This window comes from Thalassophryne amazonica, chromosome 18, assembly GCF_902500255.1.
Source record: "Thalassophryne amazonica chromosome 18, fThaAma1.1, whole genome shotgun sequence".
NCBI classification, from domain to species: domain Eukaryota; kingdom Metazoa; phylum Chordata; class Actinopteri; order Batrachoidiformes; family Batrachoididae; genus Thalassophryne; species Thalassophryne amazonica.
Genome location: NC_047120.1, coordinates 58264422 through 58290673, shown reverse-complemented (window position 1 = coordinate 58290673; position 26252 = coordinate 58264422). Strand labels below are relative to the sequence as shown.

Genomic DNA, 26252 nt, shown 5'->3' with positions numbered 1-26252 from the left:
TATAAACTCTGATGCAGGGGTGCCCAACCTTTTTTGAACCGAGATCTACCTTTAAAGTTGACAGCGTATCGAGATCTACCAAGCCATATCGAACGCCACAGCGTAGCCACATTATATTGTGCACCAATATAATAACACAAATTTCTGGCAGGTTTTAACAATAATAATGCATCATTGAAGTAAATATGCATGGTGGAAAAGAATAAGCACATGTAGGCCTAGGAGTTGCCTCAACTTGGAAAAGTTGTTCCCTACCTTAGTGGGACTTCTGGCACCGAGAGGAGGAAGCTGTTCTCTCATAGTCTTGACAGTAGATGCTGAGTGCAGCTGTAAGCAGGCACTCAGACACTCTCTGTCTGCATTAGATTCCACATTTGGACATTCATGTCAGGTGTTGCTCTGGATCTGAGCTCAATGTAATTTTTCAGTGTGATGATCCAGGTTGAAGAGCGATGCCACTTTGGACGATATACAGTCCACATCTATGTTTTCCCCAAATGGAAAACAGAGAAAACTGACAACAGGCTCTTTGGATGTAAAGTCAGCAAAGCGCCTGTCAAATTCTGACAAGATGCTCTCCACGTGATCATTATAATGTGCACTCTCAGGCTCCGCCCAATCTGTGTCCTGGTGCTTAAGTTCTGTGTCCATGTGTGGAAACTTCTGCAGGTCACGCTGTTGCAACCTGCTTGAGAGCACATGTACTTTGCTTTTAAACTTGCTTTCAAATCCAAAAGCTGTGCATATTCAGCATGGTTTGAACGTTCCAGAAATTTACCTCTGCTGAGCCACCTAACGTCTGTGTGCAAAAGATGTGTGTCTCTTCCAACTGCGAACAGAATAAATGCATCCTCAGACTCCTGGCCTGAACAGAACACTGCAATCTTGTTCGCCACATTCATCAGTCTTGATTTAACCGGATTAGCATTAAAAGTTAGCATCGTATTTCTTGTGAATCATCTGAAATGCCGCTCTAAATTCCCTTTCTTCAGTAAACCCACATTTACTTTGCAGATAAGACAGATGGATTTGTCATTCGAATAAATTAAACAATAATCCAGGATGAAAATTATAATTTTTCATTTAATGCATTTAATGGAAGCTGGCATGCTTGTTGCTGCCACCTGCTGCATGAGTCTGTTATAGCAGCATTGAATCCTCCGGAGTCCAGTGACAGATTTTTTTTTTTTCTCTTTTTTTTCCCCCCCAAGAGATCGACTGGAACTCAGCCCACGATCGACTGGTTGGGCACGCCAGCTCTGATCTTTAGTTCTTTCCATAGATTTTCTGTTGGAATGAAGTCAGGTGATTGGCTGGGCCATTCTAGTAGCTTTATTTTCATTCTCTGAAACCACTTGAGCGTTTCCTTGGCTGTGTGTTTGGGATCACTGTCTTGCTGAAATGTCCACCCTTGTTTCATTTTCATCATCCTGGAAGATTTGTTTCAAGAATGTCTCCGTACATTTTCCATTCACGCTTCCTTCAATTATGTGAAGTTTGCCAGTGCTTTATGCTGAAAACCGACCCACACCATGATGTTACCACCTCCAAACGTCACTGTTTTTTGGGGGGTGATGTGCAGTGTCATTTATGGTGTGTATTATGACATCCATGACTATATTCTCCCAGTATTTCACAGGCTTGTCAAAATGTTGGGCAGCAAACTTTAAATGATCTTCAACATGCTTTTCCTTGAGCAGTGGACTTGTGTGGTGAGCGTACATACAGGTTATGGCGCCTGAGTCCATTTCTTCTTGTTTTCTTTGAAGCAATTGTACCTGCTAATTCCAGGTCTTAATAAAGTGCTCCACAAGTGCTCCTTGCCTCTTGGACAACTCTTCTGATAATTATTTTCAGTCCTCTGTCAGAAATCTTACGAGGAGAACTTTCCTCTGAGAGCTTTCCATGCCTTTTTGCACTTCCCTTTCTTCAGGTGTTCAATACTTTTTTTCCTGTGTCATTTAACATTATTACACATAACTTAATTTTTGGAAATCTATGGTTTGATTTATTTGTATGTGTAGATTACTTGGGTTGTTACCGTTATCTGGTGAAAACTTCATGTCAATCGCACCGAGAAAAATGGTGATGCGTTCAATACTTATTTTTACCCGCTGAATACTCAGGAGCGACTCATATGGTACGTTTGTGGTTCACGTAACCTTACAAAGAATACCTGCTAATTTGATGCAAGAAACTTGCAATAATGGTAATATCTAGATGAAAAGTGTGCAGGCACCACAATGACGCCGCACCCACATTTCAAAATATCAGGAGGAGGAAGAAGAAGATGCAAATCCTGTATAGGTTCTGAGGTCCATTGGTTATGATGCGAGTGAGAGTCTACGACACCCCCTAAACAGGACGTCAATTCATTGCAGATTACTTCCTCATCGAAGTCTACAGCTGAGTGGACTGGGACAATGCAAGTTAAGTGTCTTGTCTGAGATCACAGACAGGTAGAGTGAAGATGGGAATCAAACCCAGGTCTGCATGTTAGTATCAGGCATGTACAAAAAATAGTACATGGGCTTTTAAACAGTTACGTTCATGAACAATAAAACTCCTTTACGTATAATTAGCCATTTTCATGTATATTAGCATTAGGCTGGAAGTATGACTTTGATATCTGACCATTTATTTTATGCCAAGTTTGATTGAAATCATATTTGGAAAAAAAGGATCACTGTAATGTTCATGTCGGGTGATTTTTATTCAGTTTGGATGAGGGAAATGGAACATTAAACACATCTCACATCTAAATTCTTTAGCATGCACTGAATCTTAATGTAGCTTATGTACACAACTGCTCAAAAATTTCAAAATGAGGATAGCAGTTTCTTGATCTGTGCTTTTGTTAACCAACTAATCATTAAATGCATAAATGCAATCTTATCTGATCTGGTATGCAATTCTGTTTTACTTACTTACTTATGACTCGCATTTTGATTTGGCACACTTTTTTATGCTGGTTGCCCTGCCTTATGTAACTCTAGATCTGCAAGAAAGAACATTATGTGCATGTTTTTGCTGCTGAAAGGAAACTGGACAATCTGGAAGAAATCATCACAGATTCAGTGAGAACATGGGCAATGGTGGACCTTCTTGCTGTGAGACGAGTTTTAACCAGTGGTGGGCACAGATAACCAAAAAATTAACTTTGATAACAGATAATCAGATAACTGAAACGTTATCTTTGATAAAGATAAAACGATAAACCACCCAAAAATGTATCGGAAGTTACAGATAACTGATAACCGATTAATTCCAGTGTTGTCTCTGGTACATTTGCAACTACTATAACAAATTGAATTTGAGTTTTAACACCATGATCACTTCTGGTAGCATCAAAAGCGACAACAGACCCAAACAATGAGCCCGCATTTCTGACTTTGAACATCTTGCCCCCTGCTGGAAGCTCTTGTTTACTACATGGCTTCCAGCACAGAAGCAAGCTGAGAGCAGCCGCAAAGCTCAGCTCTCTACCCAATCACAACACTCCGGTCAGGCGGAGGTCTTGGAAAATAAAGCAATGCTGAGTTATGGTTTGGTCTATAAATAAAATGAATACTGATAAAATAACTCCATTAATGTCAATTCTGTCATTTGTACAAAGTTAAAATATAACTTTTATATATATATATATATATATATATATATATATATATATATATATATAATCGTTTAATGTTGAATAATGCACTAATTCTGAATTTTTGTAACAAATACAGACAGATCGCAAAGGATTCTGGGTAAAATGTAACTCTTCTGCTAAATACTGATTGGTTGAGTCATTCATTATGTAAACCAACACGTTAATGTGATGTGTGTCGTGTGTTGGTGTTTATAGATAAATGTGCTTTTGTAAAATATTCCTTTTTTTTTATTTGTAAAAGCAGGCATTTTTACGGAGCCCTGGAAGTGTCATCACAAAATGTTTTGCATGTGGAGAGAATGTGCACACATTTTATTATATTGTAAAATGTGCACTCAATATTGTCTTGACACATAAATGTTGGCTATTTGCCCTATTGACGTTTCAAATCCCGCAAAACCTCGGAGAGGTCGCCACGCTGCGACATCTCAGTAACATTGAGAACTGCATTGAGACACTCTGATCATGCTGCACTTTAACTGCTGCACACAGACAGCACCATTAACATCGCAACATAAAACTATTTTTATATTGTGCCTGAAACTCTCGTGAATATATTCTCTGGGTTTTTAGACGTTGTTATTGCGTTTATTTTATGTAAATATGCGAGAATCACAGGTTGTCTCTCCGTTATTTTCAATGGGAGCTGCTGTGTGCTCCACTCGCTTCCTGATCATGTCGTTCTGGGGGAAAGTGAAGTTTGCTCTTTAACGTCTTGATTATTGTTCTTTACAACACTGTTTGTCCTCTTTGTTCCAGACTAATATATATAATATGTCTGAAATTCGGTTTGCATTTATTAAATTCCACGCAGATTAAACATAACAGACACGGATTATTTGTTATTGTTTTAGCAAGTTTTCAGGGTATCATGCAGCAGTCTCTTATTAACGTGGTGAAACGCAGTAAAAAAAATACATTTTGTAGTATAATACCGTATTCATTTACAACTGTCATCGTGTTGATTCTCTATATGTTGTTTGACTGCAGCGACTCTCTGGCACGCAAGGGATTATGGGATACGTCAATAGGGCGAATGAACACTACTGGCCAGTAGATGGCAGTAGAGACCTTGAAAACTTGCCAAAACAAAATTCCAGATAATCCGTGTCTGCTACATTTAAGATGCGTGGAATTTAATAAACGCAGTTCTCCTTTGCCTGCAGAGGATAGAGCGGTTTCTTCTTAAAGCAGCTCTTCTCTGTTTTGCAGAGGGTAGAACTATACATCAGCTACAAAACATTTAACAGGTAGGTGATCAACTGATTTTATGTTTTATAAACATTTGTAGCTGTTCAGCTTTATTTACCACGTTATCGGTCTAAAAATTATCGGACAAAAATTTATCGCAAGATAATTAGTCTGATAATGGTTTTTAAAGTTATCTAAAAAGATAATCCGATAATGAAAACATTATCTTCAATAATTATCGGTTATCGGATTATCGGAACTGCGTCCACCACTGGTTTTAACCTATGCTACCCGATCTAAACAATTGGTTGTTATTTGTGTTTTGGGCTATTGGTGAGAGCTTTAGGACTAGGGTGTGGTGATAATGAGGAAACAATACTCTACAATACTTTCCCCTGACTAAAGGGGAACTATTGTAGGTTTTGTTCTCATATTTGGACCAGATTACTTTAATATGGAGAGGTGGGGTAACATAATTATTGCAAGAGTTTATTACTTATTTTTGTCCCGCCTGAATGGGCCATTTCCATTATTTTTACTGATGGAGAGCTCCTTTGCCAGTACATATTCCAGGCCTTTTTCCTTTTGTCAAATAGTACAGAAAATTTACCTCAGGTTATGTATATTAATCCTGTATGAACACACATGTCAGTAATGTCCTGTGGAAAAACTCCTTTTTCCTCCATTTATGTCAAGTATGAAAGGGCTCAAAGAGGCACTTGGAAGATGCACCAGCAGCAGAAGTGTTATTTACAGTTTTATTTATATATGCAGATTAGAATAAATAAATATATAAGTTAGCACATACTAAAATGAAGGAGATGGGACATGGTTATATGATGCTTGTGTAACCTGGGTCAGTGTGTCCCATTTTGGGTTTGAACTCATAGTCCCTGGGATGGAAGACAGGCTCTCTAACCACAAGGCTAAAACCCATGGGCTCTAGGGTCTGTTGCTGGAGTGTCTTTTGGCCTTGAGGAGTGAGGTTTATTTAACTATGTAGGGATGTTTGACTAGTCCCTTCCATCTAGGTCAGTTTTACTAAACTTTCTTGTCCCATGCAAATCTTCTATAAATATTAGACATGTTGTGGTAAAGTTACGTGCCACCTCTCTGTAGAAAATTAGTCCTGTCCGAATAGAGCTTAATTAAAAATAAATAAGTAAAATATTGCATCAAATGCTAATTTTTCTTTTTCTTTTTATCACTCTGTGTGTCTGTCTGCCTTCCAGCAGAAGGATGGGACGTTTGCGGCTGGTGGCTACATGCCTCCTTTGCGGTTCAAGACGATCACCTTCTGCATCGTGTTTGGCACTATGCTGGGAGGCATCCTCATCCCCAATGGTATGCGGCGACTCCACGAAGCAGCGACTGTGTGTGTGCGTCTGTGTGTGCGTCTGTGTGTGTATCCGGCTAACTGGACATCATAGGTGTGTGTGTGTGTGTTGCTTTATGTGGGCGGAGTAGCTGGGAAGCTTTACGACGTGTGTGAATGTGACTTTACGAGTCAGTGACTGTCACACTCTAACACAGTCCTTAAATCAGGGTGCTAACTTTTATCTCCTCTTAGACTGGCAGGCAGGAAGATAGGGCTATTATTCTCCCAGACTCTCTCTCTCTCTCAGCCACATATCCTTGTATACACCAGCTTTGGCCCTCTGTCAGCTTCTTTCAGTCTCTGCTTCCCCTTTTGCAAATGGCTCCAAAATGGCGGCGATGTAAAGGTTAGCATGAGTTTATGTTTTATTCATTCCTTTATGTGGCGGCTGTTTGTTAAACTTTTGATTGGGCAGTGATGCAGCAGGTTTGGCACGGTCTTTGTGTATCTAATCAGACTAATAGAGTGAGGAGAAGGGAGGTAAGGACCCTGGGGAGGAGGGACACTAAATCTGAGGGAGACAATATGGTCCACGTCCTCTGGATGAACTGCGGGTTTCCGGGCCCAGCGCCCAACAGAGACGGGGGGGCAGGGGGGCGGGGTTCACCCTTGCCAGGAGCAGGATGCCATGGATGGGAGCTTGGAGCTGAGCAGGTGCAGGCTAGGAGTGGCAAACGTAGTTCGGGATGATGGTTAGGTTTTTGTATGCCCCCGAAAATGATTGTGATACTTGAACACCACCAAGTGACATAATTCGGTGACTGGATGCCTTTGGTACCAAGTCTTTTTGGAGAATCCTTGGGTACTGCTAGAATGACTTTGTGTCAAATGAGCGGTTACTTAGGGAGACTCGGATGAGGAAGACACCAGTGTCAGTGTTGAGGATGCTCAGTCGTCACCTGGCTATAACAGACATATTGTTACTTTCAAGAGGTGGGAATGGACTGGTTGTCTGCCTGGGTGGTTGCCATCCAGGACCCAAAGAGATTCTGTGGTGCGGTGGATGCGGTGATATGGGACATCAGCGCATGCGTCCATACTTGGCTTGACTTGATTACACCACTTGACTAGGCGTTGCACTGTCCATTCACTCACCCATCTGTCCCTGAGTTTCGCATTTGCAACTCCTAAACTGTTTGGTGGATTTACAACGAAGTGTGACACAGTTTGGCACTTTGACGCAGAGCATCATGGGAAAGTGACTTATGTTGTTAGTCTGTTACATGAATAAACAGACCTGTTTGGCTCCTCAGTACAAAAGTCGACTCATTTCTTTACAAATGATTTACTGCCACCAATTTGTAAAACCTTCAAGAAACTATTATGGCATAGCTTTGGGTATTTGAGCGTTTGGTCACAAATCTGTAGTTTTATTTTGTTTAGTTGCAGTGATGAGGTACGCTCAACAGGCCCCCTTCATGCCTTGTTGTGCTGTGGTGCACCCGCTGAGCTCTACAGGGCCACGTAATAGTTCTTTCTGCTTCTCCCTCTTCAGTGGAAACCATTCTGGGCCTAACTGGAGCCACCATGGGCAGTCTGATCTGCTTCATCTGCCCTGCACTGATCTACAGAAAGATCCAGAAGAATGGCATTATCGCTCAGGTTGCACAGTCGCAACACGCACGCACGTTAATGTGACCAGAAAATTCCCATTTATTGGTTTCTGACAATTTTCTTCTTCTTCTTCTTCACTCTCTGTGGATTTCTAGCTGGTGCTTTTGGTGGGTCTGGGAATCCTCTTGATCAGCACCTTTACCACCATCTCAATTTCAGCCAGTAGTTCTCGCGCCAGAATTCAACCTCCTCCTCCAGCACCGGACCACAGTAACCACCTGCTCCCGGACCTCCCTGAGCCACGCGGTAAGGACTCTTTGACATGTGCTCACGATTGATTGACAGTCACTTCTCCCACTCAGACGTGCGTGAATGTGATTTATAGATGAGCTGTGGAAATGTGTGGCCCAGCAGGGCGGAGCTACACAGCGTGCAGCGTCTGAGATTTGACTAGTTTATGCAAATGACGCAAGTGGCAGCAGTGATTTTTGTTCACGTCTTAAAGTTGCGGATGGCCGCAGTGTACAGAGATTGTGTGCCAGTGAGACTAAAACAAAAGGCACAATGAATGAAAAGGCTTTCTTTCATCTCAGAGAAGAAAAGGCAGGCAGGCGGACGGACAGACAAGGAGAGGAGATAACCTCTTGATAATATCTGAGCGCAGCGCCGAGCATTTGACATTGATGGCACGAGAGAGATGCCCTTCAAACTCCAGCAATTCTTCACCCTGCCCCCTACCCTTACACCGCCACTCATTTCTCCCCCTATTCCCCCCCCCCCCCCCCCAAAAAAAAACGCATTGTCTACATGCCCGTCTCCCCCACATCTCCTGTGGCAGCTATAAAATGCCTGCAAGCACCAACTGCATAAAGGAAGCTGGGTATTTGGGTTTGGTACAAGGGTGCAGGATGAAACAAATGAGATGAATTGGAAAGCTACAACTTAATATTAGGAGCTTTGCACCAGAGGGACTTCTTCATAGTTCTTAGAACTATTGGAGGAAGCCTGATTGTTTTTGTGTGTGCACACCGCGTGCAACTGATGATGATCGTAGTTCTTAGACCGCACTACTTCATGGTAGGGATGGCAGTGATGTGAGAGTAGATTCCAGCTAGCTTTCTACTGGCGGAGTGAATGCAAACAGGAAAAAGGGCCTTTGGGGTGGGGGGGTAGATCTCTGGAGACCTCACCCAGTTCAGAGAACTCTTGAACTGCTTGGTCCAAAAGCACTGATAATCAATTCTAAGGTGAGACAGGACAGCTTCTCAATCCAGATGGTTCTTCATCTGTATGGTCTTTGTTTCTTAACCAAGACCTGTCATGTGCTCGGTCCAAGTACATCTTTGGTTTTTGACTTTTTGTGTGAAGCTTGATTCCTGTTTGACAGTTTTCATTTTAATTCTGAGAACAAAGTGCGTCTGCCCGTCTCATCCATCTCTAGCTATCATTAATGGCAGTCTCAGTGTTTGCTGCCACCTAGTGGATGTGATCTTAAGTCAGTCACAGTACAGTAACACTCATGATGATTAATTATTTTAATGCCAGAATATTTCTGTAAAAATTTAAATTACAAGTTAAGAGCTTCTGGATATATTTATATTCTGTATTTAATAGAGGTTCCAGTTGCACTTGGCGATACGTGTTGTAAGAGGTTTTGTTTTGTGTGTTTGTGTGTAGACATTGCATTAAACAAGAAGCCAGTGGAGATGGAGAAACCTGCAAACCAACCTGCTGAGGTGGCACAGCCCATAAGGAGGGAGCCGGCTGAACCCCCCCAAATTAAGGGACCAGTGGAATTGCCTGAGAGGAAGAAAGATGAAGAGGTGCAGCTGGACCGCCCCGACGCCGGTAAGGATTTAAAATGCACAAGGCGTCAGTGTTAAAAACCATCAACAACAAAAAATAAATAAATAAATAAAATGCTCCAGTTAAGACTCTTGTCCGACCTAAGTTTTTAAAAGGAGGGAATGAACTACTTAACCTGGACTGGAGATGTATTTTTTTTTCCTAATCTACTTTTTCAGAATATAATTTTCCCTTTTTTGCCAATTAATTTTTCAGTTGTTAATAATTCTCTGCATCATCCCTTGAACTTCATGTGTCTTGTCAGTCTAAAAGTGAATCCTATTTTAATGTGGAAGAACGATAGGTAGCTCAGTAGGTACGGAGTAGGGCTGCCAAATACGTAGACCTGGGTTTGATTTCTGGGCTCACAACCTGAGTCATTGGACAAAACACTTCATCTGCATCGTCTTAGTCCACGCAGCTGTGAATGACCTGGAGAACAATCAGGTTTCTGTTTAGACTTCTCTAGGATGCAGCCTTAGAACCCATAGATGTGTAGAATGAGTGATTTCTGTTTCCACAGGAGTCGCTGTGCCAGAGGCCGACGCCCATCGCCACGAACCGCCCAACCCTCATGACGAGGTCATGATAGACACTCGAAAGAACAATGCAGAGCTGGAGCAGGACAAAAAACCGCCTCCTCCTACAGGTGGCGACGTATTGGACCCCAAAAGAGATTTAGGTCATGACATTAAAGCAGAGGAGAAGAGTGAAAATAAACAGGGTGACGACGGGTTCAATGAGGCCCTACAGAAGCCAGTTCCAGACGCAGTCAAGAAGCAGGATGTTCCCTCACTAAAGGAAGTGAATGAGCCAGATCCTGCTGGGAAAGTGGCCGGAGCTGCTGATCAGGCTGCCGCGGTTCAAATCGATCATGCGGCCAAAGCCCCAGATGCTGCAGGGAAACGTAAGATTGTATCATATAAAACTGTCGTGCAAAATACAGGGCTGTGAAATGTAAATTGTGAAATCAGAGGAAAATTTGCAGTGGGTCAGGGGGTGCAGTCTAGGGCCCGCGGAGCCCCAGAAACCAAATTAATTTTGTATCTAATGATACATTTTCAGCATACCCTAGAAGAAAAAAAATCTCAAAAGAAGTGCATATTTAACCCCTTAACGCCTACTGTCGCATATATGCTACAGTATTTGACTCAAATATGCAACATACCAAATTGACCAGTATGCCTGTTGTCGCAAATTTGCAACATACCATTATTATTATAATAACATTATAACATAAATTATTACTAAAATACCAAAATTACTATTTATTTTTTGTGCAGAAGTGTAATTAATAATCTCAACATTATTTACCATCTACTTAAAGGCAAAAACACACACAAAACATTTTTTTATATACAGCTATATAAATTCAGCCGTTAAGGGGTTAAATGATCCTAGATTCAACCTTTCACTTGAACTGTCAATGATGATGTTGAAATAACAAAATATGACATGGAAGTAGGACCTGGAATGATTTTCCAGAATTGTAAACCAAATTATGCATTAATTCAGAACAATTAAACTACATGAAATTCATAAAGACTGAAAAGACTTAAAGCATTTCAAAAAACCACAGCTAAAGCTTGTAGAATATTTTGAAAATCATGGAACAATATCAATAATATACAAATTCTTGTGTGAATTCCTGTAAATCCATTCAAAACCACTGTCTTTTTTTCTAATGATAAAAAGTCTACATTAATTAAAAAAAAAGTCACTTATATAATTGTGTGAATTCCTGTAAATCCATTCAAAACCACTGTCTTTTTTTCTAATGGTAAAAAGTCTACATTAATAAAAAGTCACATAATATTGTCTGAAATCCTGTTTGAACAGCACAATGTTTATTTTCCAGGGAGAGAAAAATTGTTACCATGTTTCTGCTTTTCCTGTTTCTTTTATCTTTCAGTTCATGAAGACGACTTTAAATTCAAGCCAACTTTTTCACACCGTCTTTCTTGCCATCTTCGCTCTGTCCGACATTGCTCCGTGACACAGACATACCGCAAAATTCTTCTTTTAAAAAGTTGATAGCTCTAAAAAGTATGTGATGTCCACATGCTACATTTATCTTAAAAACAGCTTACAGCAGGAGGCACACAGCGTCGCCGTAACAACCAACCAGCCCAGCTTTACGACAACTGTCGTAACCAACAGCCACGCTTTGAGTGAGCCATTGCTCTGACTTTTGCGGATCCGAGGAAACAGATTTGTGATCAGTGTCCAGATTTATAAAACTTGCACAATTTTGTAAAAAATAAGAACGCTTTGCGATAGGCATTTTAAAAACTCTGACAATCATGAGTAAAACACATACACCGCATGACTAAATCAGCAGAATTCCTCGGATTTGCGGAGTTTTCACAGCCCTGAAAATAACTCGAGCTGCCTGCTGATCCTGACTGTGATGTTTGTGATTCCCTCAGCTCCAGTTGCTGAAGGAGAGCATCCGGCAGCTGCAGACAGCAAAGGCGTCGCAGACGACAAGATGGATGGTAAGCGTGTTGGTTGAGTAAGAAAGCTTTAAGTCAGAGGTCCTTCACACAGCAGTGAGCAGATAGTCACGTGCAGTGTAAAATGAAACAAGCTGGTGTCAAACATACAATTAATAATGCTTTTATTTCATTAAATGGCTAAATGTAATTTGTACATTGAACATGTTGCAGTGCTAAATTAGCAACTGCAGCAAGTTTATATGTATGTCCCATTTGAAACAGTTAAATCCACTTTTAATTATGTGTTAAATCAAGTTGATAAACACTGATAGTTCGTTTACACTGTGATATAGAGTTGATTTAACACTATTTGACTGGGATTATATGTACTCTCGGCAGTATTCTTTTAACAGTGTAGCAATTGCACACGTACTTGCGGTTTGAAATGGTGTTAAAGTAGGTTTATCAATGACGATAGTTAATTTACACTATGATAGAGTTGATTTAACACTATTTTGTCTGGGATCATTTGAAATCTCTGCAGTATTAATTTAAAATTTAACACTGCACATACATACGTACATGCATCCTCTGCAAAATAGTGTTAAATCTTTGCTATTCCAGTGTTAAATTATATTGCAAAATGCTAATAGTTAATTTATACTACAATAGAGTTAATTTAACACTTTTTGACTGGGATCATGTGCAGTCTCTGCAGTATAATTTAACATTGCAGCACATGCATGCCATGTCTTCTGTGCAAAATAGTGTTAAGTCTACCCTTTTAGTGTTAAATCAAGTTGCTAAATGCTCATAGTTAATTGACACTACAATAGTTAATTTAATGCTATTTTACTGTCTGCAGTGTTAATTTAACAATGCATCATATCCTGCATGTGATGTAACATTATGGCATATTTGTGCACGTAACTTGTTTTTGAGAAGAAACTTAACGTGGTCTACTGCATGCATCTTTATGCCCCGCCTCTTCCTCATTCTCACTTTGCTTATTTTATGTAAATATGCATGATATGTTTTTGCTTTAATCGCGCCTACTTTTAAAAGGCAAGCAAATGATTCTGGTGATTTTCTTTCTCTTGCTCTTTTGTAGTCTTTTTTTTCCAATGGGGCCTGTGTTGACTTTCTTATTCCATTGTTTACTTTTGCTCTTTCTTTCTCTGTCCATTTCCCCCTTTTTCTTTGTTTCTCTGCTGGATTATCACAGTGATAAAAAAGCTGGTGGCAGGTATGAATACATTCTTGCCTCTTTTTCTGCTCTTCAAATGGAATTTCATTCACACAGTTGGGACAGTTACCACTTAAATATGTGTACGTATACTGGCCACTTGATTAGGTACACTGTGTTCGACCTGCTTTTGCCTTCAGGACACTCTTAATTCTTCGTGGCAAAGATTCAACAATGTGGAGAATCATGAAGGGCTCACTCGGCTGGCACCACCAGCCTGAATTGTTGATACAAGGCAGGATGGATCCATGCGTTCTTGTTGTTCACACTAAATTTTGAGTGAAACGTCTGAACGTTGCAGCAGAAATGGAGACTTGCAACATTTTTCCAACCTTCCTTTGCCTTATTTCGGTGATGGTTTTCCCGTTCCTACCCAAAAAATTTCTTCCCGACCATTTCTTCTCTGGCTACTGCCATCAAGAAGGTGTGGCGCACCCAGAAAGTTCATGTTTCTTCTCTGTAGGTTCTAGAGAAAGTTGTGCACGAAAGTCCCAGAAGATCAGCACTTTATGAAATCTCAACACCAGCGTGTCTAGTGCCAACAACCAAAATCACTTGGATCACTTTTCTTAAACCATTCTGCTTTGCTTCATCTTAATTAAATCCTTTCACTGTGTCTATACACCTAAATACTCCAATTACTTTTCAAATTATTGATGAGGTATTTACTTTAAAGGACCGTTGAGTAGGTGTACCTCATGAAGTGGCCAGTATGAGTACATTCATATAGAAAGAATAGCAATTAGTCGTGTTTTTTTATTTTTTTTTATCATAAAATCATTTAATATTCCAGTGTGGAGTCAAGAGATGGAACGATACAGTAGCTCCATGATACATCTATCACCATTACATACACATGACAATTATTATAATATTAAATATTATTCTAAAGTATGAATTCAGATACTTAACTATTTCCTATGTGGATATTTTATGACTTGTTCATGCTTCATCAAGAGATCATGAGTTCTTCTATGGAGTAGTTGACTTATACTGTTGTCGTGATGCAAAAAAACAAACAAAAAAAAAGCCAATTCACTACGTTTGACAAGGCACGATGTATCGTTCCACCCCTAGTGGAATCACTCACCCACCTTGCTGTCTCTTATAGTTATGAGTGTACAGTTCTTGTTTTGTTTTATGTTTAGTGAAGTGTTCTAGAGCTTGAGTGGAAATGCAGTACTACCCTCTCATCTAAAATCGGGTCCTCCAGTAGCCTAACTCAGTTAGTGACGGCTGTGTATCTAATGTAACGGACTCATCTGTACGCGACGGCCAGGCCTCGTTTCCATTGTGTCTTTCTGGTTCTGTGTAGAGGGTCAGCTCGACCACGCCGTGCTGCTGCAAGTGATTAAAGAGCAGCAGGAGCAGCAAAAGAGGCTTCTGGACCAGCAGGAAAAGTTACTGGCCGTCATAGAGGAGCAGCACAAGGAAATCCACCAGAAGCAGCCTGCTGGTACGCGTCACGCCACAGAGGGTGCAGGTGTCATCATCACTGGTCATGTGGGGGTGAATGTAACCACGTGTGTTTCACTTATTATAGGGGTCGCTGCTGAGGGCGAAGGAGAAAAAGGTGTTCAGGAACACTTGGAGGTGAACGAAGGTGGAGCAGCAAAGGCTAAAGATTCTGCCGTGGGGTCAGAGGTGAAGCAGCTGAGCGATGAAGCTGCAGCGGCGCAGGCGGGAGCTGCCGAGGCTCAAGCTGCACCACAGAATCAAGCTCCGGCTGCTGATGCCGGGGATCCTAAAGCAGCTGTTCAAGCAGCCAATGGAGAGAACGATCATGTTAAACCTGTAGCACCTGGAGGAGAACAAAAAGAGCTGGGAGCAAGAGGAGTACCACTAGGACAGAAAAAACCAGAGGAACCGCAGCCAGTACCTGAAAACAGACATTTAGCCCAAGCTGAAGGAGGACACGGGGGGAAAGAGGTGAGGGAAAGGAAAGAGAATAAAGTGCTAGAGGAGGAACAGCTGGACAGGGTAATAAAGGAGAAACTAGCTAGAGACCAGGAGTTAGAGAAGGAGAAAGTAATAATAAAGGAGGTAGTACAGGCAAAAGATCAGGAAGAGGAGCTAAAGAGAACAGATAATGAAGTCAAGGCAAGAGTGGAAGAAGGAGATGAACGGGAGAGAAAGGAAAAGCTAGCTGAAGAAGATGAGTCTGCAAGAGAGGCAGAGAGGTTAAGGATGGTGAAAGAAGTGCAGTTAAGAGTGGAAAATGACCGACTAGAAAGGGAGAGACAAGTGAAGGAGACCAGCAAAGAGGCGCCGGAACAAGAAAGGGCAGACAAAGACAAAGCAGAGCAGGAGAATGTTGCCAGAGCGGACAGCGAGAGACGAAAAGAGGAAGAGGGATTCCAGAAGGACATAACGAAATCAGACGGTGAAATAAATGAAAGAGCGCAGAAGGAGAAGGAGCTGGAGGAGTCGAAGGAGAGGTTGGCTCAGCTGCAGCGACCCACAGAAGCTGAAAAAACTGCAGATGGGGCTGAGAAGAAAGACGAACCTTTGAAGAAAGGAGGACAACACCTCAAAGAGAACGTTGCTGCTCAGGCGGGCCCCGGAGAAGGTGCACAAGAAGGGGCCTTCAAAGATAAGACGGGCCCCCGAGGGTCCCACGAGAAGGTAAAGGACAAGGGAGCTGTAGATCTAAAGCGGAGGCGCAGGGCACTGGGACCCGGAGGGCTCCTGGAGGATCCCAGGGTTCCCGGCCTGGAGCCCCTGCTGGAGCTGGGGGGCTCCGATTTGCACGCAGCCCTGGAGGAGCAGTTACTGGCCGGGGCGGTGGTGCGCTCACGGCAGATTAAACGGGTCGTAAAGGCCAAGGCAGAGAAGTAACACATGCATCAGGCACATTTTTAAACTCTGTTCTGATCTGCAGCTGCAGAACCTCCTCATACTGTGGACCAACATATTTGTTTTTTCCTTACGGACAAACGGGAACATTCTACTTTGAGCTTTATTCAGCGGGTGAAGACACAGAGTTTAAATCAGTGTGGAAATGACTCAAAATCTTTATTAAAAATAGTGTAAATAGTAACTTATTTTAATCTTGGTGGGGGGGGTAGAGGACGATGCTATAGCTGACGTCAATTTGAATCTGCAAATATTGCACGCTGCAGAGGTTATTGCAGAGCTCCAGCGGAAAACCATGATTAGACCATATGTAGATCAACCAGTTAAACCAAGAAGCAGTTTATTGTAAGATTTTATCTCACCGTATAAGCTGACGTGGTATAAGTGTCTCAGCGTTCTAACTCAGTACCGGACCAGTTATCAAAGTTTTGTCCTAAGGCCCCAGGTTGAAAAACCATAGTTACCCTTTAAATGTACCATAATTCCACAATATTACATTAGACACTTAATGATAAAGTGCTGCCTTAACAATTGGAAGAATCTATTTTTAAGCCTCCATGAAACACATTCAGGTTTAAGATAAAACGGTGACCCCTAGTGATTAATGTGACTGCTAAGAGAAGCAAAAACAAAAAAACAAAGAAAAAACACATTTTTAAATCCACAGTCCCCGTGGACTTTCTTCTGAGGATGCAGCAATGGGGTTTAAGGAATTGCATTTAAACTGTTGCTAAGTGACAGCATTTCATTGTTACTTGCCATCTGCCTTCCAGTCTAGTTTTTTTTTGTTGTTGTTTTGGTCAGCATTTGTGCATTTCTGTAACTATAAGATGTAAATATTGTAAATCTGTTCAACTGTGCATATTCTTGATATTTTTCTTATGCGATTCTGTATATGTCACATATTGGACCTAATGTGGTTTGGACCTTTTTCCAAAGTTGCTCAGTTGTGTTGCCATGGTTACAGTCTTACGCTCACTCTTACTTTGAGGCCTAACTGTTGAACTGTAGACAATGAAGCAGTTTGTAATTTCGTTCCCGTCTTTCACCTCGACCTTGTTGAAATCAGTGCCTTCCGATCTGTACGCTGCATTTAGAAAGAAAATTTTAGTTTTGCTCCGTTTGTGGTTTTCCTGCTTCCAGTGACCTTCTCTTACTGTGAATGATGTTGGCGGTTGAACACAAGTCACTTTTATTAATACAGCTTTTCTAAAACTCACTCCGCCAGTCCGCACTAAATACTTTTGCTTTGTATGAGAGGCTATTTTTCTTGATCGATTTTTCTGTGTGAGAGATGTATTTCTGGACACTTTGAGATAAATAAATAAAACGTTTGTGCTCAGAAGATGTAAACAAATTTGTTTTACTTAAAAACAAAAACGCTGGACAGAGGTGCATGGAGCAATAAAATATGAAGCATTTGAATGCAAAAGCAGCGACCAGAAAACAAATTTGACTCATTGTGAACTACTACAGAAGTATTTTATTGCATACACATAAACTGCATTCTATGAAGTTTGTAAGCATGGTGAGCATGACTCACTGCTGCATTATTTTTTTTAAATTACCTCAGTTCAGGTGGTATTACTGAGTGATGTAGATGTTTAAATGGAGTCAGGCCTAAACAGTGTTGACAGCTTGAGATTGTCTCTGACAACAATCAGAACTGTGGGAGTTTTAAGACATTTTAACATTAAACCTCAAACACATCAAAATGTAAAAGCTACATTTAAAAACAGATTTTGCACTATATGACCTCTTTCTTGATTATTTCATCAAGACTGCTTTTGTTTTCAAATCTGCTCCCAGATGAAAGACTTTTTCCAGTTCTCAATGTTTAAGAAATATGTGGCGGTGTCTGAATAACTGAGGTTTAAATGACTATGCAGAGCAAAAGTCTGCATGACCGTTGGGATATGTTTTCGTGTTACATCTGTAAGAAACATAATTGTTTAGACTCATGTCTGCATCATTTTATAAAAATTCTGGCTTGCTTGGAGTTCCGTTGCCCTGGTGGCCTGCCATGCCTATACCGTGTATTCAGAAAGTATTCACAGTGCTTCGCTTTTTCCACATTTTATGTTCCAGCCTTATTCCAAAATGAAGTAAATTCATTTTCCCTGTTAAACTTCTTCTCACAACACTCCATAATGACATGAAAAAAAGATTTCTGTATTTTTTTGCAAATGTATTAAAAATAAACAATCATGTACATAAGTATTCACAGCCTTTGCTCAATTTGTTGATGCACCTTCAGCAGCAATTACAGCATCAAATCTTCTTTAATATGATGCCACAAGCTTGGTGCACCTATCTTTGGACAATTTTGGCCATTTCTCTTTGCAGCATCTCTCAAACTCCTTCATGAGGGATGGGGAGCCTTGGTGCACAGCCATTTTCAGATCTCTCCAGAGATGTCCAATCGGATTCAAGTCTGGGCTCTGGCTGGGGCACTTGAGGACATTCAGAGTTGTCCTGAAGATACTCCTTTGATACAACCCCTGGCAATAATTATGGAATCACCGGCCTCGGAGGATGTTCATTCAGTTGTTTAATTTTGTAGAAAAAAAAGCAGATCACAGACATGACACAAAACTAAAGTGGCAACTTTCTGGCTTTAAGAAACACTATAAGAAATCAGGAAAAATAATTGTGGCAGTAACGATTACTTTTTTAGACCAAGCAGAGGGAAAAAAATATGGACTCACGCAATTCTGAGGAATAAATTATGGAATCACCCTGTAAATTTTCATCCCCAAAACTAACATCTGCATCAAATCAGATCTGCTCATTAGTCTGCATCTAAAAAGGAGTGATCACACCTTGGGGAGCTGTTGCACCAAGTGGACTGACATGAATCATGGCTTCAACACGAGAGATGTCAATTGAAACAAAGGAGAGGATTATCAAACTCTTAAAAGAGGGTAAATCATCACGCAATGTTGCAAAAGATGTTGGTTGTTCAGTCAGCTGTGTCTAAACTCTGGACCAAATACAAACAACATGGGAAGGTTGTTAAAGGCAAACATACTGGTAGACCAAGGAAGACAAAGTGTCAAGACAGAAAACTTAAAGCAATATGTCTCAAAAATCGAAAATTCACAACAAAACAAATGAGGAACGAATGGGAAGAAACTGGAGTCAACGTCTGTGACCGAACTGTAAGAAACCGCCTAAAGGAAATGGGATTTACATACAGAAAAGCTAAACGAAAGCCATCATTAACACCTAAACAGAAAAAAACAAGGTTACAATGGGCTAAGGAAAAGCAATCGTGGACTGTGGATGACTGGATGAAAGTCATATTCAGTGATGAATCTCGAATCTGCATTGGGCAAGGTGATGATGCTGGAACTTTTGTTTGGTGCCATTCCAATGAGATTTATAAAGATGACTGCCTGAAGAGAACATGTAAATTTCCACAATCATTGATGATACGGGGCTGCATGTCAGGTAAAGGCACTGGGGAGATGGCTGTCATTACATCATCAATAAATGCACAAGTTTACGTTGATATTTTGGACACTTTTCTTATCCCATCAATTGAAAGGATGTTTGGGGATGATGAAATCATTTTTCAAGATGATAATGCATCTTGCCATAGAGCAAAAACTGTGAAAACATTCCTTGCAAAAAGACACAGGGTCAATGTCATGCCCTGCAAATAGTCCGGATCTTAATCCAATTGAAAATCTTTGGTGGAAGCTGATCTGGCAACAGCAATCAGAGAAAGTTGGAGCCAGATTGATGAAGAGTACTGTTTGTCACTCATTGAGTCCATGCCTCAGAGACTGCAAGCTGTTATAAAAGCCAGAGGTGGTGCAACAAAATACTAGTGATGTGTTGGACCGTTCTTTTTTCATGATTCCATAATTTTTTCCTCAGAATTGATTCCATATTTTTTTCCCTCTGCTTGGTCTAAAAAAGTAACTGTTACTGACTGCCACCATTATTTTTCCTGATTTCTTATAGTGTTTCTTAAAGCCAGAAAGTTGCCATTTGAAATGACTTTAGTTTTGTCACGTCTGTGATCTGCTTTTTTTCTACAAAATTAAACAACTGAATGAACATCTTCCGAGGCCGGTGATTCCATAATTTTTGCCAGGGGTTGTATATTGGCTGTGTGCTTAGGGTCATTGTCCTGCTGAAATATGAACTGTCGCCCCAATCTGAGGTCAAGAGCGCTCTGGAGCAGGTTTTTATCCGGGATGTCTCTGTACATTGTTGAATTCATCTTTCCCTCAATCCTGACTAGTCTCCCAGTTCCTGCAACTGAAAAACATCCATTTTGTTTCTCATAGTTTGAAAGTCCTTCAGGTGCCTTTTGGCAAACTCCATGTGAGCTGTGATGTGCCTTTTACTAAGGAGTGGCTTCCATCTGGCCACTCTAGCATACAGGTCTGCTTGCTGGATTGCTGCAGAGATGGTTGGCCTTCTAGAAGGTTCTCTCTCCACAGAGGAATGCTGGAGCTCCAACAGAGTGTCCATTGGGTTTTTGGTCACCTTTCTAAAACCCTTCTCCCCCGATCGCTGTTTGGACAGGCAGCCAGCTTTAGGAAGAGTCCTGGTGGATCTGTCAGTCTTCCATTTATGGATGACTGAGGCCACTGTGCTCATTGGGACCTTCAAAGCAGCAGAAATGTTTCTGTACCTTCCCCAGATTTGTGCCTTGAGACAATCCTGTCTGAGGTCCAGAGACAATTCCTTTGACTTCATGCTTGGTTTGTGCTCTGACATGCACTGTCAGCTATGGAACCTTGTAGACAGGTGTGTGCTTTTCCAAATTATGTCCAATCAACTGAATTTACCCCAGGTGGACTCCAATTAAGCTGTAAAAACATCAAGGATGATCAGTGGAAACAGGATGCACCCAAGCTTACTTTTGAGCTTCATTGCAAAGGCTGTGAATACTTTTGTATGAGTGGTTTCTTAGTTTTTTTTTTTTTAATAAATTCGCAAAAATCTCAAACTTTTTACACATGGTCATTATGGGGTGTTGTGTGTTGATTTTTTGAAGAAAAAAAAAAAAAGATTTGTCCATTTTGGAATACAAAATGTGGTAAAACTGAAGTGCTGTGAATACTTTCTGGATTTACTGTACTATAACAGGAAAATGCTACAAAGTCTTTATTCACAATTCTACATTACAATAATATTTTATCCATTGTGTTCTTTACAACAAAACAAGAACAGCAATAGATCTTACTTGAATGCAGTGACCTGAAAAGGAAACTGAGAAAGTAAAGAAAACAGAATTGGATCCAAGTCCAAATATTCTTCATTCAATCAATCAATCAATTTTTTTTTTTTTATATATAGCGCCAAATCACAACAAACAGTTGCCCCAAGGCGCTTTATATTGTAAGGCAAGGCCAATCAATAATTATGTAAAACCCCAACGGTCAAAACGACCCCCTGTGAGCAAGCACTTGGCTACAGTGGGAAGGAAAAACTCCCTTTTAACAGGAAGAAATCTCCAGCAGAACCAGGCTCAGGGAGGGGCAGTCTTCTGCTGGGACTGGTTGGGGCTGAGGGAGAGAACCAGGAAAAAGATATGCTGTGGAGGGGAGCAGAGATCGATCACTAATGATTAAATGCAGAGTGGTGCATACAGAGCAAAAAGAGAAAGAAACAGTGCATCATGGGAACCCCCCAGCAGTCTACGTCTATAGCAGCATAACTAAGGGATGGTTCAGGGTCACCTGATCCAGCCCTAACTATAAGCTTTAGCAAAAAGGAAAGTTTTAAGCCTAATCTTAAAAGTAGAGAGGGTGTCTGTCTCCCTGATCTGAATTGGGAGCTGGTTCCACAGGAGAGGAGCCTGAAAGCTGAAGGCTCTGCCTCCCATTCTACTCTTACAAACCCTAGGAACTACAAGTAAGCCTGCAGTCTGAGAGCGAAGCGCTCTATTGGGGTGATATGGTACTACGAGGTCCCTAAGATAAGATGGGACCTGATTATTCAAAACCTTATAAGTAAGAAGAAGAATTTTAAATTCTATTCTAGAATTAACAGGAAGCCAATGAAGAGAGGCCAATATGGGTGAGATATGCTCTCTCCTTCTAGTCCCCGTCAGCACTCTAGCTGCAGCATTTTGAATTAACTGAAGGCTTTTTAGGGAACTTTTAGGACAACCTGATAATAATGAATTACAATAGTCCAGCCTAGAGGAAATAAATGCATGAATTAGTTTTTCAGCATCACTCTGAGACAAGACCTTTCTAATTTTAGAGATATTGCGTAAATGCAAAAAAGCAGTCCTACATATTTGTTTAATATGCGCTTTGAATGACATATCCTGATCAAAAATGACTCCAAGATTTCTCACAGTATTACTAGAGGTCAGGGTAATGCCATCCAGAGTAAGGATCTGGTTAGACACCATGTTTCTAAGATTTGTGGGGCCAAGTACAATAACTTCAGTTTTATCTGAATTTAAAAGCAGGAAATTAGAGGTCATCCATGTCTTTGTCTGTAAGACAATCCTGCAGTTTAGCTAATTGGTGTGTGTCCTCTGGCTTCATGGATAGATAAAGCTGGGTATCATCTGCGTAACAATGAAAATTTAAGCAATACCGTCTAATAATACTGCCTAAGGGAAGCATGTATAAAGTGAATAAAATTGGTCCTAGCACAGAACCTTGTGGAACTCCATAATTAACCTTAGTCTGTGAAGAAGATTCCCCATTTACATGAACAAGTTGTAATCTATTTGACAAATATGATTCAAACCACCGCAGCGCAGTGCCTTTAATACCTATGGCATGCTCTAATCTCTGTAATAAAATTTTATGGTCAACAGTATCAAAAGCAGCACTGAGGTCTAACAGAACAAGCACAGAGATGAGTCCACTGTCCAAGGCCATAAGAAGATCATTTGCAACCTTCACTAATGCTGTTTCTGTACTATGATGAATTCTAAAACCTGACTGAAACTCTTCAAATAGACCATTCCTCTGCAGATGATCAGTTAGCTGTTTTACAACTACCCTTTCAAGAATTTTTGAGAGAAAAGGAAGGTTGGAGATTGGCCTATAATTAGCTAAGATAGCTGGGTCAAGTGATGGCTTTTTAAGTAATGGTTTAATTACTGCCACCTTAAAAGCCTGTGGTACATAGCCAACTAACAAAGATAGATTGATCATATTTAAGATCGAAGCATTAAATAATGGCAGGGCTTCCTTGAGCAGCCTGGTAGGAATGGGGTCTAATAAACATGTTGATGGTTTGGATGAAGTAACTAATGAAAATAACTCAGACAGGACAATCGGAGAGAAAGAGTCTAACCAAATACCGGCATCACTGAAAGCAGCCAAAGATAACGATACGTCTTTGGGATGGTTATGAGTAATTTTTTCTCTAATAGTTAAAATTTTGTTAGCAAAGAAAGTCATGAAGTCATTACTAGTTAAAGTTAATGGAATACTCAGCTCAATAGAGCTCTGACTCTGTCAGCCTGGCTACAGTGCTGAAAAGAAACCTGGGCTTGTTCTTATTTTCTTCAATTAGTGATGAGTAGAAAGATGTCCTAGCTTTACGGAGGGCTTTTTTATAGAGCAACAGACTCTTTTTCCAGGCTAAGTGAAGATCTTCTAAATTAGTGAGACGCCATTTCCTCTCCAACTTACGGGTTATCTGCTTTAAGCTACGAGTTTGTGAGTTATACCACGGAGTCAGGCACTTCTGATTTAAAGCTCTCTTTTTCAGAGGAGCTACAGCATCCAAAGTTGTCTTCAATGAGGATGTAAAAGTATTGACGAGATACTCTATCTCACTTACAGAGTTTAGGTAGCTACTCTGCACTGTGTTGGTATATGGCATTAGAGAACATAAAGAAGGAATCATATCCTTAAACCTAGTTACAGCGCTTTCTGAAGGACTTCTAGTGTAATGAAACTTATTCCCCACTGCTGGGTAGTCCATCAGAGTAAATGTGTTATTAAGAAATGATCAGACAGAAGGGAGTTTTCAGGGAATACTGTTAAGTCTTCTATTTCCATACCATAAGTCAGAACAAGATCTAAGATATGATTAAAGTGGTGGGTGGACTCATTTACATTTTGAGCAAAGCCAATAGAGTCTAATAATAGATTAAATGCAGTGTTGAGGCTGTCATTCTCATCATCTGTGTGGTTGTTAAAATCGCCCACTATAATTATCTTATCTGAGCTAAGCACTAAGTCAGACAAAAGGTCTGAAAATTCACAGAGAAACTCACAGTAACGACCAGGTGGACGATAGATAATAACAAATAAAACTGGTTTTTGGGACTTCCAATTTGGATGGACAAGACTAAGAGTCAAGCTTTCAAATGAATTAAAGCTCTGTCTGGGTTTTTGATTAATTAATAAGCTGGAATGGAAGATTGCTGCTAATCCTCCGCCTCGGCCCGTGCTACGAGCATTCTGACAGTTAGTGTGACTCGGGGGTGTTGACTCATTTAAACTCTAAATTCATTGCCTCTAATAGTGATGGAGAAGTGTTTTTTCCCTCCATAATGACCAGGATGATTCTCGTTCATCGTGCTGCTTTCTTGGCCTGTAAGGGGGGAACAAAAATGACTGTGTTTACCTAATGACCAAATGGCTCAAAGCGGACCACAAGTTGATTACTCACAGCATTTGTAAAGCAGGTTTTCAGTGCTTCAAATTCTTTGGCACACAGATCCTTCTTCAAGTCATGTCGGCTGGTTGTGGTCGCCGCCACACACTTTCCATATGCTGCTGACTGAATTTGACATTACAGAGCAGAAAGTTGTTCTTCAATTGTAGAAGATTTTATTAAAAAGATGTAGTCACCTTTATTTATATTAAAAAAAAATATTTAAGTCATGGAAAAGATTTTCTTTAGTACCACTGTTGTATTTTTTTTTTTTTTTTTTTTACATTTTTTGTAGATGCGCCCAAAATTTCAGAGTGGTCCAGACAGATCATTAGAGTCGTACAATCCAAACCTGTTATTAGTAATTAAGTGTATACTTATTTACCTTGAAGCTGATTTTGTTTAAGTTACACTTTAGAATTACGCCAGGGTTAGTCTGTCCAATTCTACAATTTGAACTGTAAGACTATTTTTGCATCCTTTTTGTCTTTACTACAGTGGTGTTTGGACCTTCAGGTGATGATGAGTTAACAGCGCTCAATTCTTCCCTTTTAGCAGGTCCGTTAAATCCAGTTTATAGTGTTAAGAAGTACAGAGACTACAATCTCCATCCATGTAAAGTTCCTCTTCTCCAGTGTTAATTCCATTTTCCTGATTGAACACATGTGATGTATGATCATGTTTATGTTCCATGTAGCCTGCAAATGGGAAATGTTCCAGAACTGGACCTGGACCATACTGGAATTCTGGGACTGTGCAAGACTCCTGGAAGTGAGCAAAGCTGTGGTTCAGAAGCAGAATTACTGTTGAAATTTCCAAGCTTTGTTTTGTGTTTCACCAAAAAATTAACTATAACCTTAAACCATTTAAAATAACTTAAGGTTGCTTAAGGCGTTAAGACTGGGCTTGGAATCGTTCTGATAGTGGAAGTGTGCAGCACCCTTCCAGAAATGGGGGTCACATTCAGGAATGTTCGTTCATGTGCAAGTCCATACAAAAAAAACCCCAAAAAAAAACAAAAACGAGAAATCTAAGTAAAGATTCGTTAAATATTCTTGCTTAAGGACTAATGTCTTGGCGCAGGAGACACACGGGGGCGCTGTTACACATTGTTTGGATTAAACTTGTTCTTTGTGACTGGCAGTTTTATCATTTACGTTACTCTAATTATTGACCTTTATGCTGTGCACTTCGAAACAAAGAGCAGCTCACCTCAGGCGCACATTGTGCGAACAATTCGGAGAAAAGTCTCATTTTCTCCCGGGTTCGATTCCACACGTTTGTCCCAGACATGGTGCCGATAAATAAACAGCAACGCCGTCCTTTGGCTTCTTCCAAAGAAAAAAATAAAATAGAAACTACAGTAACTCTGGAACAAACGCTTCAAAATTTTTAACGATTTTACGCAAGAAACAAACGGGACGTTCTATGAGCAGAGCCATGTTGCTGACTGACGTAAGAGAACCACCTCCCGCAACGTGATTTCTT

At 40.6% G+C, this 26252-nt stretch overlaps 2 protein-coding genes across 6 annotated transcripts in view; one reads left to right on the top strand and one right to left on the bottom strand.

Annotated features, from left to right (window-relative positions):
• Positions 1 to 18323, top strand: part of slc38a10 (solute carrier family 38 member 10) — a 36666-nt gene extending 18343 nt beyond the window's left edge. For 2 of the 4 annotated variants that reach the window (XM_034194711.1, XM_034194710.1), the window contains exons 10-18: positions 6079 to 6190; positions 7720 to 7826; positions 7934 to 8084; positions 9456 to 9626; positions 10147 to 10530; positions 12053 to 12121; positions 13287 to 13307; positions 14623 to 14763; positions 14851 to 18323. In XM_034194711.1, the coding sequence (XP_034050602.1) occupies positions 6079 to 6190; positions 7720 to 7826; positions 7934 to 8084; positions 9456 to 9626; positions 10147 to 10530; positions 12053 to 12121; positions 13287 to 13307; positions 14623 to 14763; positions 14851 to 16145 (2451 nt within the window). In that variant the 3' untranslated portion in view covers positions 16146 to 18323. The remainder of the gene's footprint in view (positions 1 to 6078; positions 6191 to 7719; positions 7827 to 7933; positions 8085 to 9455; positions 9627 to 10146; positions 10531 to 12052; positions 12122 to 13286; positions 13308 to 14622; positions 14764 to 14850) is intronic. The other 2 variants (XM_034194712.1, XM_034194713.1) reach the window with 2 other exon arrangements.
• Positions 18324 to 21158: 2835 nt separating this feature from the next.
• On the bottom strand, positions 21159 to 26214 carry ndufaf8 (NADH:ubiquinone oxidoreductase complex assembly factor 8). 2 transcript variants are annotated; one of them, XR_004566652.1, is made up of 4 exons: positions 25977 to 26214; positions 24780 to 24890; positions 24622 to 24701; positions 21159 to 21446 (listed from the first exon to the last, which is right to left on the bottom strand). XR_004566652.1 is itself a non-coding variant. In XM_034194717.1 (3 exons), exons 1-3 carry the CDS (start codon positions 26055 to 26057, stop codon positions 24681 to 24683), a joined length of 213 nt encoding a protein of 70 aa, XP_034050608.1. In that variant the 5' UTR covers positions 26058 to 26214; the 3' UTR covers positions 24510 to 24680. The 2 variants fall into 2 exon arrangements, 1 of the variants encoding a protein (XP_034050608.1); XM_034194717.1 differs by lacking the exon at positions 21159 to 21446 and having other exon boundaries at positions 24510 to 24701.
• Positions 26215 to 26252: the final 38 nt, after the last annotated feature.

Excerpts from the sequence above, each read along its gene's own strand:
- ndufaf8 (XM_034194717.1), bottom strand. The coding sequence starts at position 26,057 with ATGTCTGGGACAAACGTGTGGAATCGAACCCGGGAGAAAATGAGACTT. Across the intron at positions 24,891-25,976 it reads TCGCACAATGTGCGCCTGAG|TCAGCAGCATATGGAAAGTG; the intron begins GTGAGCTGCTCT and ends TGTCAAATTCAG. Across the intron at positions 24,702-24,779 it reads AAACCTGCTTTACAAATGCT|GCCAAGAAAGCAGCACGATG; the intron begins GTGAGTAATCAA and ends CCCCCCTTACAG.